The sequence below is a fragment of the Haliotis rubra genome, unplaced genomic scaffold (genome assembly GCF_003918875.1).
Source record: "Haliotis rubra isolate DU_JTF1 unplaced genomic scaffold, ASM391887v1 Scf110, whole genome shotgun sequence".
Classification (NCBI taxonomy): Eukaryota; Metazoa; Mollusca; class Gastropoda; order Lepetellida; family Haliotidae; genus Haliotis; species Haliotis rubra.
Genome location: NW_025765004.1, coordinates 1,701,433 through 1,718,668, shown reverse-complemented (window position 1 = coordinate 1,718,668; position 17,236 = coordinate 1,701,433). Strand labels below are relative to the sequence as shown.

The 17,236-nt window shown below is 40.1% G+C and overlaps 1 protein-coding gene across 2 annotated transcripts in view; it reads left to right on the top strand.

Moving 5' to 3' along the window:
* LOC124286329 overlaps positions 1–17,236 on the top strand; it is a 78,780-nt gene that overhangs the window by 20,152 nt on the left and 41,392 nt on the right. Inside the window, exon 2 of one of the 2 annotated variants that reach the window (XM_046722702.1) lies at positions 5,836–6,012. The exons of the other annotated variant lie outside the window; for it this stretch is intronic. Within the exon in view, the coding sequence (XP_046578658.1) occupies positions 5,989–6,012 (24 nt within the window). The 5' untranslated portion in view covers positions 5,836–5,988. The remainder of the gene's footprint in view (positions 1–5,835; positions 6,013–17,236) is intronic. 2 annotated transcript variants of the gene reach the window in all.

The following is a 17,236-nucleotide window of genomic DNA, read 5'->3' as shown; positions in this document are numbered from 1 at the left end:
TGCACCTGCTCTACATTACTGTTATGAGGTAACTACTGTATGCACCTGCTCTACATTACTGCCATGAGATAACTACTGTATGCACCTGCTCTACATTACTGCCATGAGATAACTACTGTATGCACCTGCTCTACATTACTGTTATGAGGTAACTACTGTATGCACCTGCTCTACATTACTGTCATGAGGTAACTACTGTATGCACCTGCTCTACATTACTGTTATGAGGTAACTACTGTATGCACCTGCTCTACATTACTGTTATGAGGTAACTACTGTATGCACCTGCTCTACATTACTGCCATGAGGTAACTACTGTATGCACTTGCTCTACATTACTGCCATGAGGTAACTACTGTATGCACCTGCTCTACATTACTGCCATGAGGTAACTACTGTATGCACCTGCTCTACATTACTGTTATGAGGTAACTACTGTATGCACCTGCTCTACATTACTGCCTTGATATAACTACTGTATGCACCTGCTCTACATTACTGTTATGAGGTAACTACTGTATGCACCTGCTCTACATTACTTTTATGAGGTAACTACTGTATGCACCTGCTCTGCCTTACTTTTATGAGGTAACTACTGTATGCACATGCTCTACATTACTGTTTTGAGGTAACTACTGTATGCACCTGCTCTACATTACTGTCATGAGGTAACTACTGTATGCACCTACTCTACATTACTGTCATGAGGTAACTACTGTATGCACCTGCTCTACATTACTGCCATGAGGTAACTACTGTATGCACTTGCTCTACATTACTACCATGAGGTAACTACTGTATGCACCTGCTCTACATTACTGCCATGAGGTGACTACTGTATGCACTTGCTCTACATTACTGCCATGAGGTAACTACTGTATGCACCTGCTCTACATTACTGTTATGAGGTAACTACTGTATGCACCTGCTCTACATTACTGCCATGAGGTGACTACTGTATGCACTTGCTCTACATTACTGCCATGAGGTAACTACTGTATGCACCTGCTCTACATTACTGCCATGAGGTAACTACTGTATGCACCTTGCTCTACATTACTGCCTTGAGGTAACTACTGTATGCACCTGCTCTACATTACTGCCATGAGATAACTACTGTAGGTACCTGCTCTACATTACTGTTATGAGGTAACATGTATGCACATGTTCTACATTACTGTCTTGAGGTAACTACTGTATGCACCTGCTCTACATTACTGTTATGAGGTAACTACTGTATGCACCTGCTCTACATTACTGCCATGAGATAACTACTGTATGCACCTGCTCTACATTACTGCCATGAGGTAACTACTGTATGCACCTGCTCTACATTACTGTCATGAGGTGACTACTGTATGCACCTGCTGTACATTACTGTTATGAGGTAACTACTGTATGCACTTGCTCTACATTACTGCCATGAGGTGACTACTGTATGCACTTGCTCTACATTACTGCCATGAGGTAACTACTGTATGCACTTGCTCTACATTACTGTCATAAGGTGACTACTGTATGCACCTGCTCTACATTACTGTTATGAGGTAACTACTGTATGCACTTGCTCTACATTACTGCCATGAGGTGACTACTGTATGCACCTGCTCTACATTACTGCCATGAGGTGACTACTGTATGCACTTGCTATACATTACTGTCATGAGGTTACTACTGTATGCACCTGCTCTACATTACTGTCATGAGGTAACTACTGTATGCACCTGCTCTACATTACTGCCTTGAGGTAACTACTGTATGCACTTGCTCTACATTACTGCCATGATGTAACTACTGTATGCACCTGCTCTACATTACTGCCATGAGGTAACTACTGTATGCACCTGCTCTACATTACTGCCATGAGGTAACTACTGTATGCACCTGCTCTACATTACTGTTATGAGATAACTACTGTATGCACTTGCTCTACATTACTGTCTTGAGGTAACTACTGTATGCACCTGCTCTACATTACTGCCATGATGTAACTACTGTATGCACTTGCTCTACATTACTGTTATGAGATAACCACACTATATACACACTCTGCCATGCTGACTAAATGTGAACAAAGATGTGTTTCCTCATGTGCAATCTTGCAGGGCCAAGGTTACATCCAGCTGTTGCAAACAGACACAAATGACCATTACTGCCTTAGTTGACAGATAGCACCATAAATCTTCCTCGGTGAGATGCAGTAAATTTGGAAGCAGAGACTGTTTGACTGCACATAGACAGATGTGAAAACATGTGTAGGATGTTGTTGTAGTGATTTAAGCAAACAAATTAGATTGTTAGATCAATAATCTGCCAGCAAGTGACAGGCGACACGCACCGTATCGATTGGAGGTAGTGCAATGACGTCATCTGAATGGCCTGGGGACTAGACACTATGGAGAGGGAGCTGGATATGTGACATTTACCACAACCACCATCAGCTTGCAGGATATAACCCAAATATCAACACAGCTGTAACACAATGTACCTAATTGCATTTAGTTACTTGGCAACCCGCTAGCTGGACACATGGCATCAAAACACTTTTAATAATGTGGAATCCCACAAATATTGCAGTTTATCCTTACTAAATGTGAGAAATGTGTGTGCTGCAGAAGGCTATCTGAGATAAAGGCCATCTCTTTCAGTTGGTCCAATCTTCAACCAAAGCTGACACAACTGTCAGCACTGTATGCTACTGTCCGACAGATGATTGCAGCCATCAACACTGGTGTGTGGCCACTTTAGGTTTCCATTACTACATTGTGAAGGATAAGTCATGCATTAAGGATGAAAATACCTGCTCAAATACGCTTGTTTTGTATCCACGTGGTGGGATCAGCTTTATTAAAGTTAATGCCATCCTTGTTGCACAACTGTCATAGTCTTAAACAATGAAATATATGTCATTGTAAACATATCTCAACCAATGTATGTCTGATTATCCCTTAACATAGGCATGCATTGCGATACGATTTGAAAGCAACACATGCGTTTAAGTATATAATAGAGCGGGGAAGTTCATAAAATGTACCAGCAACTGTGGGTTAGGTTACTTACCGGTAGGTTAAACTTGAGATTTGAATGTAATGTTCACAATAAAAGAAAATGTTTATAATATAATGTAATATGTTTGGTGATTATCATTATGATTAATAAATGGTTGATACTAATGTGGTAAAATTCTACTTTGAATATTTGACATGAGCCAATATCCTTTCAATACAAATTGAAATGTTTGTTCCAGGTACACTGTTTTTCTAACCAATGTTTTCTTTGTATTAGAATTCCCATGAGTTTCCGACATGTATGATGATGATGATTGATGATGAGCTTCATGTCCATCACTTCCATCACTGTCATCGCTACATCTAGCTTTCACAATGATCACATTTTTTCTCATTCTCATTCTGAATATAACCCAAATTTCAAAAATGGCTGCACAACAAACAGATACCACCCCATATTTCCCTGTAAAATGAAAACACATATGTGTATGATCACCTGATCACATTTCTCATCACCAAATACACTGTCTAATTTCACAGTGATTGTATGTAAAATGAAAGACAATATTGACTGTTTTTATGACATTTGCGTCAGACCTATTGCTTCTTGTATTATGGATTCTTTGGGTTAAACTGACTGAATGGAGAAGGGGAAAAATAGGACAAGAAGTACAGGTTGAAATATATATATGATTTATGGGTACAAACTAGTTGAACAGAGATGAGGTAAAAAAATGTTAAATATATTGTGACTTATTGGGTAACTACTATATTTTCTTGTGAAGAGGGCACACATTTGGTGAAATACTGTTGTGAACAACAGGATTCACACAACACACTCATAGACATTATCAAGAGCATGTAACAAGGAAAATATCATGTTGACATAGTAACTCCTGTTATTATCCCATCTTGTTATTATAAATGCCCAGGGGGTATCTGGTAGCTGGAAACACTGGCACATCAAACTGTCCCATACATAAACATATCCTGTCATGTTACAACATAGTTAACTTTAACGTGCTGCGTGGAAGGAATGTGTTTCAGTTTGTTGAAATCTTGTATACATGGTATAAATTTGAAGCATTTGTATTATATATTAGCTTGAATATTTTACCAACTGCCATCAGTGCATGTTTCTTATAAAGTTTTGTTGACACAAGCCCTCAATCAACATAGATCAAGGATATGTCATCCCATCTGCTTTCAGTGAATTGATAAAACAAACAAGCACTTCAGCTGTCATCTCTAATTAATCTTATCAGCTATGTATATTTTGTACCCCATCACAAATATATGGCTTCCTCTTGTTTTAACTACATTAATCCGGTGCGGTGGTTAAAGCGTTTGCCCGTCACGCCGAAGACCCGGGTTCGATTCTCCACATGGGTACAATGTGTGAAGCCCATTCCTGGTGTCCGCCATGATATTGCTGGAATATTGCTAAAAGCGGCTTAAAACCCAACTCACTCACTACTACATTAATCACCAATATCCATTGTTGTTGTTGTAAATCCATTTCATGCATACGCTTTATTGCTGTCGTTAATTTCTATCAGATGTATATAAGTGTATGATGTGAAACCTGTAGCATTCTGAGAATTACACACAATGATACCTATTGTCATAATACATCTTTAGAATATCTCTGTGCTATTACACCACAGTCAGAACCAGAGTGAAGGAGGTATCTGTTACCTAGCACCGTCCAGATAATTGACAGCTCAGATTATGGACATATAAAAAAGTGGCCAAGTAGTGCACAATACCTGATATTTTACACAGAAAACCCTGTTGTATTTATTGATGTCATTTCCAGTCTGAATGATGTCACGTCTAGTAGAGATGTCATATCTGGTGTTGGGATCACTTACAGGAGTGAACTTATCCTTTCTGTGTTGATGACCACAGATTCGGATGACATCACTTCATTCTTTGACATCACTTTCAGTTCTCTAGTGTCATCTTCAGCTTTGCCGACACTTCAGCTGGCATCAGTCCTGCCAAACCGTTGATCAAGCCAGATGTCATATGCCCAGCTGGTAACCAGTGACCTGAATAGTATGAACATTCAGTACTCTGGCCCAGTGACAATGCTGGAAAAGTGTATCTGTTGTAAGCAGCTCATAGACTGGTTCTATAAGGGCCAACAACACAATGGAGAGATTGAAAGGTATGTGGTACCTTCATATCCTCAGAAAGATTTCATCAGCTCATCAATTACTGGGTGAGTGCCTGTGGATGGACCATCATGCTAAAAAGCATTGTGCCTAAGGCTGAACTGTATCCTTCAACAGTACCATGATAGACCTGCATTTCTTGTCTGAAATGGAGCAAGAAATCCACAACACTTCTCCTAGTTGTCTCTCTCCATACCACCGACAGAACATGTTGGGTTTTGAATTGTGTGTGGCTGATGAGGAGGTTTATAATTGTGTGTTACTGCTGCAGAGGCAGATTTGGAGAAATCTGATACTTGCATCTGGTTCAAGATTAGGTTGCAGACCTGTAGGTGGAGACTGCTGTAAGAGTTGTCTGTTCTTGGCCGGTACTGTAGATTCTGATGCTCTGTTAGCTTGAAAGGTGCTTCCACATCATTGACTACCATGGTCTGTTCACCCAAACAGGAGCTGTAAGGATGATGTCCCCTGTCTTTTTCAATACTTGGTCAAAGTCTGGGGGAATGTTTACGTGAACATCAGCTCATTGCTAAGTGGGTCCTGTACTTGACTGATGTAAACTGACAGGTTGTTGTTTAGACAAGTGTCAAATAGGTCAAGATTAGGAGTGTCCCTGGTTGATGTTGAATTTTCCTGGTATGTTACAGGCTTTCCAATCTGCAGCTGATCAAGTCTGCCAATCCTAACAAAAGTCTGGTCTCCTTCTGTAAATTCTTCAGCCTTCCATCCCCTTGCATCTGTATGTATGCTACAACTGAGGTGCTGTCCGTCGCCACCTGCACTGATGAGAGGTATAAAAGATGACTCCATGCCTTGATCGCAAGGTAAATAGCTCTCATTTCCAGACGGTTAATGTGGAAAGATTTGATAAGGTCATCTCTGCTATGCTTGGGTGCTCCAAAAACCCATGTCGCTGTTTCTCGTAAAGCAGATATATCTTCAAGGACATTCAGTGTTTTCTTCCATACCTGGATAGCAGATGTAAATAGCAACAATGGAAGCCAAAGAACGACTGAGCACAGACACTTTTCCTTCCTCAAGAAAGAGACAAGCAGGTTTGGTGGTCAAACAATCAAATTTGAGAGACTTTTTACCTGAATGGGTATTGACTTGAGGTTGTTCCACATCCTTGCTTTACTTCTGAAACTTTTTCCTTTCAATTTACTCTTGTTACACAGATTTTAGTACCTTTGATGGGTTGAGTCGCTTTCGGGATTCGAACCCACACTTGCAAAAGTCAGCTATCTAACTCACCCAGCCACGAAAATGGAAGTCAGACGACTGGTTGTCTAGGTTTGTGTAAACCTCTGACAAGTGTAAATAGGCACGACTCACACAGCCGAAAGCTATGAATACACAATGCCATTTTTAGAAAGTTGTGTAATGTAACATATGTTATATTTGGGATAACAATTAGGTATGGAAGTTTTTTCTTCTAAGAAGAGAGTTTAGATCATATTTTTCAAGACAATTCTGCTGATGAATTATTCCAAGCATCTAAAAGTGAATCCCAATGTATCCCAAACGTGTGAACACCCATAGCTCCATCAGCAGTGTCGTGAATAGGGAGGACTGGGTGGAGTAAATCGACACTCAGAGCAGACGTTTGCAGATGAAGGTTCAATGCCTACAACACTTTTAATGAAAACTCTCAGATTACAGGATTTCTTCTTCAAACCACATATGCTTAACAGAATTAGAAACTTGACACCCTCATGATTGGTAATAATTGTGAAGGGATAATTATTTTTAGTTTCTGTCTTGTGACTTACACACAGCAATGAAGTTTGAACATGGTCTTGTCAACCAATTTTTTTTAGAAAAATCACACATCACAACAACAATAACCTCAACAGTCACACATACATTGGTAAGCAGACATTGCTAAACAGAAAATGCACCGCTGTTGAAGTTTAATCAGCAACAAGTATGCCACAACTCACAAATCAGCAACATGAATTTGCCCTGGGTATGTTCAGTGCTGGACAATCCTGTGCAGCAGTTGCATGAGCCTAGGGCTGTAGTCATCAAATAATACACAGTCTGAGGACCCATGTGCAACAGAAAGGCACAATTTCAGATCGCTTAAGCCTTGGGGCACCGTGTATGATGTCACACCAAGATGACATACAAATCTGGTTACATCATCTTGGCATCAGATTTGTGACTGCAACCTCCACTAGCAGACAGTTGTTCGGAGGCATAATGTCAGCACAGACCATCAGGAATTAACTGCAGGTATCTGAACTAGACAACCAAACATGGGACCTCTCTCATGAGATGTTTCATCATGCTCAACATTAATAATGGGTCTACAGACATGTCAGATTCAACAAAGCAGGCAGATTAAACAAACAGGGAAGTGGAACAGGAATGTCTTCAGTTACAAGTCGGCTTCACATTGTGCTTTGTTGATGGCAGTGTATGGGTATGACGCAGGAGAGGGGACATCAAATAATAGGGTAATCTTACTACCATACAGTATTGGGACCAAGTTTTGACCCCACTCCTTCTCCATTCATGTCCTGGATGGACAATTCAATGGATGGACTTTGCAAGCTCTCATTGACCAGTGGTCAAAAAAAATTCTTTGTCTATCTTTGAACATTGAGGAATGAAGTGATGTTTTTTCCATGTTCCAGTTGACTTTTCAGTTATTGACAGTGAAGAACAGCATTCATTGGAAGCCTAAACATGTTTCAGTGTGATAACTGCCAAACTGTGGTATTTTTTGCTATAACATAGTAGATGTAATTATTTGAAGGAATTCTAACTGTTATACTGAAGGTGTGTTCAATAATGAGAGACAATCCCTTCTGTTCTTACTGCTGGCTTTCTACTGTCAGGTATTGATGTTTTCACTGTGTCAGCTGGCTTGGGGTCGAGATCAAGGCGAGGCTCATTGTTTGTAGAAAGTAGAGAGTATGAATAAGAAAATGATATGCATTGGTCTTTGTTTACAAAAAACATTTTAGGAACAGTTTAATTTTATGAGGTGAGGTGAAATTGGGTTTAACGTCGTGCTTGAGAATATTTTGCTCATATGATGACATACATGCGTGTGTATGTGTATGTGCGGCTGCTTGTACTAGCCCAGACAGAAGCTGGTTTTATACTAGTGCTAGCCCACTGAGATACCATGCCGCAGTGAAGCATGAATACCCCACTCAGACACATTATACTGACTCCGAGCTGACCAGTCCTTGTTGTACCCATTAATGCCGAGCGCCAGACAGGGACCCACAAATACCATATTTTAACGTCTTTTGGTATAATGTGGCAGACGCTCTAACCACAACACCACGGAGGCGGTCGTTTAATTTATGAAATGCAACAATGTCAAATGACATCAAATCAATCGAATGACTTTCAAATGCATGTTGACAACACACTTGAAACCTGAAACATCGAGTACAAGACATGAGACAACCACCATCTTTGTACCATGGTATTTTTGGGTGTGAAAAACATTACTCATAGATTGCAATGTACAGATAGATATCAAACTTCTTCAGTATATTTTTTCTTACCAAATTGCTTTGCACAAAAACACATAAAACAAAAAAGTGGCAATACAGTGCTTGCTTGTCACCACTGACCAGCAGTTTTTCCTGCATGGAAACAACACCTGCACCTTAGACCTGCTTCAAACAGCAGTGACTGAACATATATCCTTCCCAATCCTGGAATTGATGTTGTTGGTGACACTGTTGAACACAGTTCTTGCAAACGATGAAGCTATACAGGTCAGTCCGGTCAGTGTTATTCTTATCATGCTGTGATCATTTCCTGGAGGGATTGTGCTCTGGGACACACTGAATACAGCCACTGCAGCCAACTGCAAGTTTCCTGTTTCCAGTCATCTGACATTGTTCCCTTATGCTGCAGTCAGTTGTCATCTGACTTTGCAGTTATACAGTTGGTAGCAGACAACATTTTAGAACTGCTCTTATAGACCACTCCATGATGTTTCATGTGTGGTGTTACCTGTCTGTGTTGTTTTATAGACCACTCCATGATGTTTCACGTGTGGTGTTACCTGTTTGTGTTGTTTTATAGACCACTCCATGATGTTTCATGTGTGGTGTTACCTGTCTGTGTTGTTTTATAGACCACTCCATGATGTTTCATGTGTGGTGTTACCTGTCTGTGTTGTTTTATAGACCACTCCATGATGTTTCACGTGTGGTGTTACCTGTCTGTGTTGTTTTATAGACCACTCCATGATGTTTCATGTGTGGTGTTACCTGTCTGTGTTGTTTTATAGACCACTCCATGATGTTTCATGTGTGGTGTTACCTTTCTGTGTTGTTTTATAGACCACTCCATGATGTTTCATGTGTGGTGTTACCTGTCTGTGTTGTTTTATAGACCATTCCATGATGTTTCATGTGTGGTGTTACCTGTCTGTGTTGTTTTATAGACCACTCCATGATGTTTCACGTGTGGTGTTACCTGTCTGTGTTGTTTTATAGACCACTTCATGATGTTTCACGTGTGGTGTTACCTGTCTGTGTTGTTTTATAGACCACTCCATGATGTTTCATGTGTGGTGTTACCTGTCTGTGTTATTTTAGAGACCATTCCATGATGTTTCACGTGTGGTGTTACCTGTCTGTGTTGTTTTAGAGACCACTCCATGATGTTTCATGTGTGGTGTTACCTTTCTGTGTTGTTTGATAGACCACTTCATGATGTTTCACGTGTGGTGTTACCTGTCTGTGTTGTTTTATAGACCACTCCATGATGTTTCACGTGTGGTGTTACCGTTCTGTGTTGTTTTATAGACCACTTCATGATGTTTCACGTGTGGTGTTACCTGTCTGTGTTGTTTTATAGACCACTTCATGATGTTTCATGTGTGGTGTTACCTTTCTGTGTTGTTTGATAGACCACTCCATGATGTTTCACGTGTGGTGTTACCTGTCTGTGTTGTCTGATAGACCACTCCATGATGTTTCATGTGTGGTGTTACCTTTCTGTGTTGTTTGATAGACCACTTCATGATGTTTCACGTGTGGTGTTACCTGTCTGTGTTGTTTTATAGACCACTCCATGATGTTTCACGTGTGGTGTTACCGTTCTGTGTTGTTTTATAGACCACTTCATGATGTTTCACGTGTGGTGTTACCTGTCTGTGTTGTTTTATAGACCACTTCATGATGTTTCACGTGTGGTGTTACTTGTCTGTGTTGTTTTATAGACCACTCCATGATGTTTCACGTGTGGTGTTACCTGTCTGTGTTGTTTTATAGACCACTTCATGATGTTTCACGTGTGGTGTTACCTGTCTGTGTTGTTTTATAGACCACTTCATGATGTTTCACGTGTGGTGTTACCTGTCTGTGTTGTTTTATAGACCACTTCATGATGTTTCACATGTGGTGTTACCTGTCTGTGTTGTTTTATAGACCACTCCATGATGTTTCACGTGTGGTGTTACCTGTCTGTGTTGTTTTATAGACCACTCCATGATGTTTCATGTGTGGTGTTACCTGTCTGTGTTGTTTTAGAGACCACTCCATGATGTTTCACGTGTGGTGTTACCTTTCTGTGTTGTTTTATAGACCACTTCATGATGTTTCACGTGTGGTGTTACCTGTCTGTGTTGTTTTATAGACCACTTCATGATGTTTCACGTGTGGTGTTACCTGTCTGTGTTGTTTTATAGACCACTCCATGATGTTTCACGTGTGGTGTTACCTGTCTGTGTTGTTTTAGAGACCACTTCATGATGTTTCACATGTGGTGTTACCTGTCTGTGTTGTTTTAGAGACCACTCCATGATGTTTCACGTGTGGTGTTACCTTTCTGTGTTGTTTTAGAGACCACTCCATGATGTTTCACGTGTGGTGTTACCTGTCGGCGTTGTTTGATAGACCACTTCATGATGTTGCACGTGTGGTGTTACCTTTCTGTGTTGTTTTAGAGACCACTCCATGATGTTTCATGTGTGGTGTTACCTTTCTGTGTTGTTTGATAGACCACTCCATGATGTTTCACGTGTGGTGTTACCTGTCTGTGTTGTTTTCTAGACCACTTCATGATGTTTCACGTGTGGTGTTACCTTTCTGTGTTTTTTAGAGACCACTCCGTGATGTTTCACGTGTGGTGTTACCTGTCTGTGTTGTTTTATAGACCACTCCATGATGTTTCACATGTGGTGTTACCTTTCTGTGTTGTTTGATAGACCACTTCATGATGTTTCACGTGTGGTGTTACCTGTCTGTGTTGTTTGATAGACCACTTCATGATGTTTCACGTGTGGTGTTACCTTTCTGTGTTGTTTGATAGACCACTTCATGATGTTTCATGTGTGGTGTTACCTGTCTGTGTTGTTTGATAGACCACTTCATGATGTTTCACGTGTGGTGTTACCTGTCTGTGTTGTTTTATAGACCACTCCATGATGTTTCACGTGTGGTGTTACCTTTCTGTGTTGTTTGATAGACCACTCCATGATGTTTCACGTGTGGTGTTACCTGTCTGTGTTGTTTGATAGACCACTTCATGATGTTTCACGTGTTGTTACCTGTCTGTGTTGTTTTAGAGACCACTCCATGATGTTTACATGTGGTGTTACCTGTCTGTGTTGTTTTAGAGACCACTCCATGATGTTTCACGTGTGGTGTTACCTGTCTGTGTTGTTTTAGTGATGCTTTGTGTCATTGCTTCATTTGATGATTCCCAAAATAAACATTATTAATTTGGTACCAAATAACCTTTATGCTTCAAGTATAATTTTTGCTAAGGTCTTTCATGTGTGCATATCAATATCGTCTTTGCATATCATTTTGTAGGAATATAGCTTGTGTCAGTGATTGTAAGATACTTGTGAATTTCTAACTGACATTGTGTATGAAGAAGATTTTAAAAGGTTTCCTTGGAAGTTTACCGCCATTGACACTATGTCATATAATATACATGTTGGTCTAAAAGGTTAACACACCGTCAGGAAGGGTGGTCATCAGTTTTCATCGCGATTACAAGCAGATTCAATTTATTCTTCCTCGATGACCGTAGGCGTGTTTACAGACGGTGCCATGAACATTTTTCAGGACGCTGCTCTTGTGGTGTATAATCAATATGGTGCTGGTTCAGTAATGGCCTGGGAAGGCATTGCAGCTATTGCAAGGACACAGCTACACATTGTTGTCTGGAGTCTCAGTATTGGTCCCAATAATGGTGTTATTCATAATAACTGTGTCGCAACAAAGGGGCAATCAAGCTTGTCCACACTGAGGAAATGTGGTCAATGCCTATATCAGACAACCAGACCTACATAGAATGGATTGGCCTGCATGTGCAGCTGACCGTTGATCCCCTAGCATGGAGAGGAGGTCATGGTGCACTGATGGGATCAGGGGTGCTTACATAATGACTCCACAATGACCTAGTGTCAAGTTTGTGTGAACATGCTACAAAATGTCCTTTGTACTGCTTCAGTCACTGGTGTCTTACTGAGTACTGCTTTTTAGTTTAATTTGTAACAATCTTGAAGTGAAATCTGTCTAAAGCAGACTATGACTGATCCGGATAAATATTATTACCACACCAAATATATTGTCTGAAATATGCTAATCAATTTATCATCATGAAAATCTATGTATTCAGAACTTCCTTCACTCCAAATCCTGGACTGAAATTGTTTTTCATTCCCTGCATTCATTGAAAGAGAACAATCACAAATTGCATGAAATTGTGTAGCAGAACAGTGTGACTTTGTTATCACATCAATTAATAAATACACACAAAAAATAAAAACAATCCTTATCTAACAAAGATATTTTAAGTTGGATATATATGCCGCCCAAGAAGATGTGCTCCTTACTGACAGTGTACAACCTGACAGTGTACAACTACAACCTGACAGTGTACAACCTGACAGTGTACAACTACAACCTGAAAGTGTACAGCCTGACAGTGTACAACTACAACCTGACAGTGTACAGCCTGACAGTGTACAGCCTGACAGTGTACAACCTGACAGTGTACAGCCTGACTGTGTACAGCCTGACAGTGTACAACCTGACAGTGTACAGCCTGACAGTGTACAACCTGACAGTGTACAGCCTGACAGTGTACAACCTGACATTGTACAACTACAACCTGACAGTGTACAGCCTGACAGTGTACAACTACAACCTGACAGTGTACAACCTGACAGTGTACAGCCTGACAGTGTACAGCCTGACAGCAGACAGCCTGACAGTGTACAACCTGACAGTGTACAACTACAACCTGACAGTGTACAGCCTGACAGTGTACAACCTGACAGTGTACAGCCTGACAGTGTACAACCTGACAGTGTACAACTACAACCTGACAGTGTACAGCCTGACAGTGTACAACTACAACCTGACAGTGTACAACCTGACAGTGTACAGCCTGACAGTGTACAACTACAACCTGACAGTGTACAGCCTGACAGTGTACAGCCTGACAGCAGACAGCCTGACAGTGTACAACCTGACAGTGTACAACTACAACCTGACAGTGTACAACCTGACAGTGTACAGCCTGACAGCGAACAGCCTGACAGTGTACAACCTGACAGTGTACAGCCTGACAGTATACAAGCTGACAGTGTACAGACTGACAGTGTACAGCCTGACAGTGTACAACCTGACAGTGTACACCCTGACAGTGTACAACTACAACCTGACAGTGTACAACCTGACAGTGTACAACCTGACAGTGTACAACTACAACCTGACAGTGTACAACCTGACAGTGTACAACCTGACTGTACACCTACACCTGACAGTGTACAGCCTGACAGTGTACAACTACAACCTGATAGTGTACAACCTGACAGTGTACAGCCTGACAGTGTACAACTACAACCTGACAGTGTACAACCTGACAGTGTACAACTACAACCTGACAAGTGTACAAGTACAACCTGAAAGTGTACAGCCTGACAGTGTACAACCTGACAGTGTACAGCCTGACAGTGTACAACTACAACCTGACAGTGTACAGCCTGACAGTGTACAACCTGACAGTTTACAACCTGACAGTGTTCAACTACAACCTGACAGTGTACAACTACAACCTGACACTGTACAGCCTGACAGACCTGTCAATTCAAGTTTCATCAAGAGATTCAGTGACAAGCCAAAAGTATTGCCACAAACATGGCGACATCACCGACGTATTAGAATCAACCATTTTGGTGTAGCTGAAAAAGTAATTGTTTTGGTTCACCTGTCAATTCTTTGCTGAGCATGCCATGGTCGGTTACACACATGACCAGTGTAAACACAGGGTGTGGCATCATCAAAGCGGTGTCAAGTGAAAAATGTCTAATGGTTTATAACGAGTGATTTGTTTTCAGCAAAGTCCATTTCATATCTGCAAATGTTATTATTGCAATACTTAGTGCACTTCACTGTACCTGTAACTGAGAAGTCAAGGACCTCAATCAAATCAATGTCATATAAATAATCCATTAATAGTATTTCTATTTCCATAGTACTGTTTTCCAAGGCAAAATAATCTTCAGTTTTTATCTTACGATTCCAAGCTGACTACAGTGCACAATACCTTTGTTAGACATTTATATCAGTACAAATATCATTGAGAGGAGCTGGCCCATTAATAGTCAGTGCATACTGAAGTAGGTATTTTCACATTTCAGATAGCACCGGAGAACTAACAATTTGAAATAGTGACTGGGAGAACCATGACTTAAATCAGTTATTGAAAGTATGTGTAATATCCTGTAACATGAGAGAGCCTTGATCCGTTATTGATGAAGTGGAAGACTCTTGTGACATGAGGTTTCAAGTAAATATACTCTTAAAAACAAGTAGGGGAATTTGAACTTTCAATTTAGATAAGTGTTAACTAACTTCAGACAGACATCATATGAATACACCACCATTTCTCTTTATCACCACCCCTAAACACAATGCCTGGGATGCATATGCACAACACAACAGCCCCATACACGTGCATGGGGTGTCATTCTTGTTTTTGACGGTTTTCAAGAAGATCAATAAATAACTGTAGACCATTAATTTTGACAATCATCTTGCATCAAACAGTGGTTAGTGTTTGTTTCCAAACGATTTTTTTTTTTTTTTTAAATGAAAACCATACACATGCAAATTTCACGTCATACACCAATCATTTTTCTGGAGCAATTACTGTACAAACAACTATGGTCATAAGGAAGTGAAAGTGGTGATGCACTCTCAAAACATTCATTATTGTCATATCAACATTGATTGACTCCAATATATACTCATGCCAATAATGGTTGTCACCCCCTTCAATTTTTTTAATTGGAGAGGGGGGGGGGAGGGGACAACCATTATTGGCATGAGTATATCAATATCTCCCCAATTGTTTAAATCGTAAATTAAAAATGAAGTTCCCCTACTTTTTTTAAAGAATATGTTACCATAATGTCAGTCCTTTATCTGTGGAAGATTTATATGACATGAGTTTTCAGGTATATATTACCATAATGTCAGTCCTTTATCTGTGGAAGATTTATGTGACATGAGTTTTCAGGTATATATTACCATAATGTCAGTCCTTTATCTGTGGAAGATTTATATGACACGAGTTTTCAGGTATATATTACCATAATGTCAGTCCTTTATCTGTGGAAGATTTATATGACACAAGTTTTCAGGTATATATTACTATAATGTCAGTCCTTTATCTGTGGAAGATTTATATGACACAAGTTTTCAGGTATATATTACCATAATGTCAGTCCTTTATAAAGGTAAGCAAGGCCAAGATCATAAGCCTCCACATAAATTTGTCATTTCAAAGAATCCTGTCTTTTTCCATGAAATATATATTACAGATCCCACTTATATATTGTTTCCAGATGTACACATACATATAATTAACCTGATTGAGGTTAGGTAGAACAACTAAAATGAATGCTGTTTAGTTGAGGGCAGAACTATATTGTTCCATGATCTCTTACTGCAATATTTGTATTTCAACAATATTTGTAACTGCTTTTTTTACAATTCATAACCTTGTGTCTTTATGAACCTTGGTTGTATGGGAGTTCCCCATGTCCAGACATTGTCTCAAGCTGCACTGAGGCACAAAGTTCACGGGAATTCGTTTTTTAAGTAGTTCTAAGTGACAAGTCTTTTCTGCAGTTATCGAGGAATAATATTCAATTTGGATAGCACGTAAGCCATTCAGGATTGTTGAAAGTGACGAAGCCTCAGCTGTACAAAATCATCAAAACCCACAAGAAGACCCTGTATACAAAGTAGACACTTACATTAAGAGTAAAGGTCCTGAAATATTGCGGCTACCACCATATCATTGAGACCTAAATTCAATCGAGATGATATGGGGTATTCTAAAAGGTGACGTTGCAAGATCAAATACCACGTTTAAATTACGTGACGTTGAGGCCTTGGTGACCGACTCGCTGGGTAAAATCACTGTTGACATGTGGCAACACTGTGTAACTAAGGTTGTCAATGAAATTGAAGCAGGTTACTGGTCTATGATGGTCTCCAACAGGCAACTGTCGCACCGCTTGTTATTTCCCCTCAGCTCTGACTGTGATGCCACTGATGACGAAGTCACAGATCATTCAGAATAGATTTGAGACGCTCCCCTCCGCACCTGTCTATTTCCGCTGCTGCGGTACACCCCACCACACCAATTGTCAACAATCATGTTTATAATGATGATAGTTTGATAAACAACTTTTTCTGTGATGCATGACAATTTCGAATAGATGAAAGGGGGTTAGGGTACAGATTATTCATGAACATCTTGCCTTGTAATATTTATTAACTACCTTTCTAAACTGATATATTTAACAATTCATGGGGACACTTTCTAGTCAAGCAGAATGTAGTGTTAAATACTGTCGCGGTGGCATTTTGTGTGTGGTGACACGCACCAGTGTATCATGCTTTAAGTAGCCTTCCATGCATGCAGTGCACATGCACTCATGATTTGAAAGCATTTAGGAAGACAATAGTCAGTGTGTTTAAATGCTCTGGGCTTGGAGCTTGGTTTTAGAACAGTTGAGACGTAACTCACACT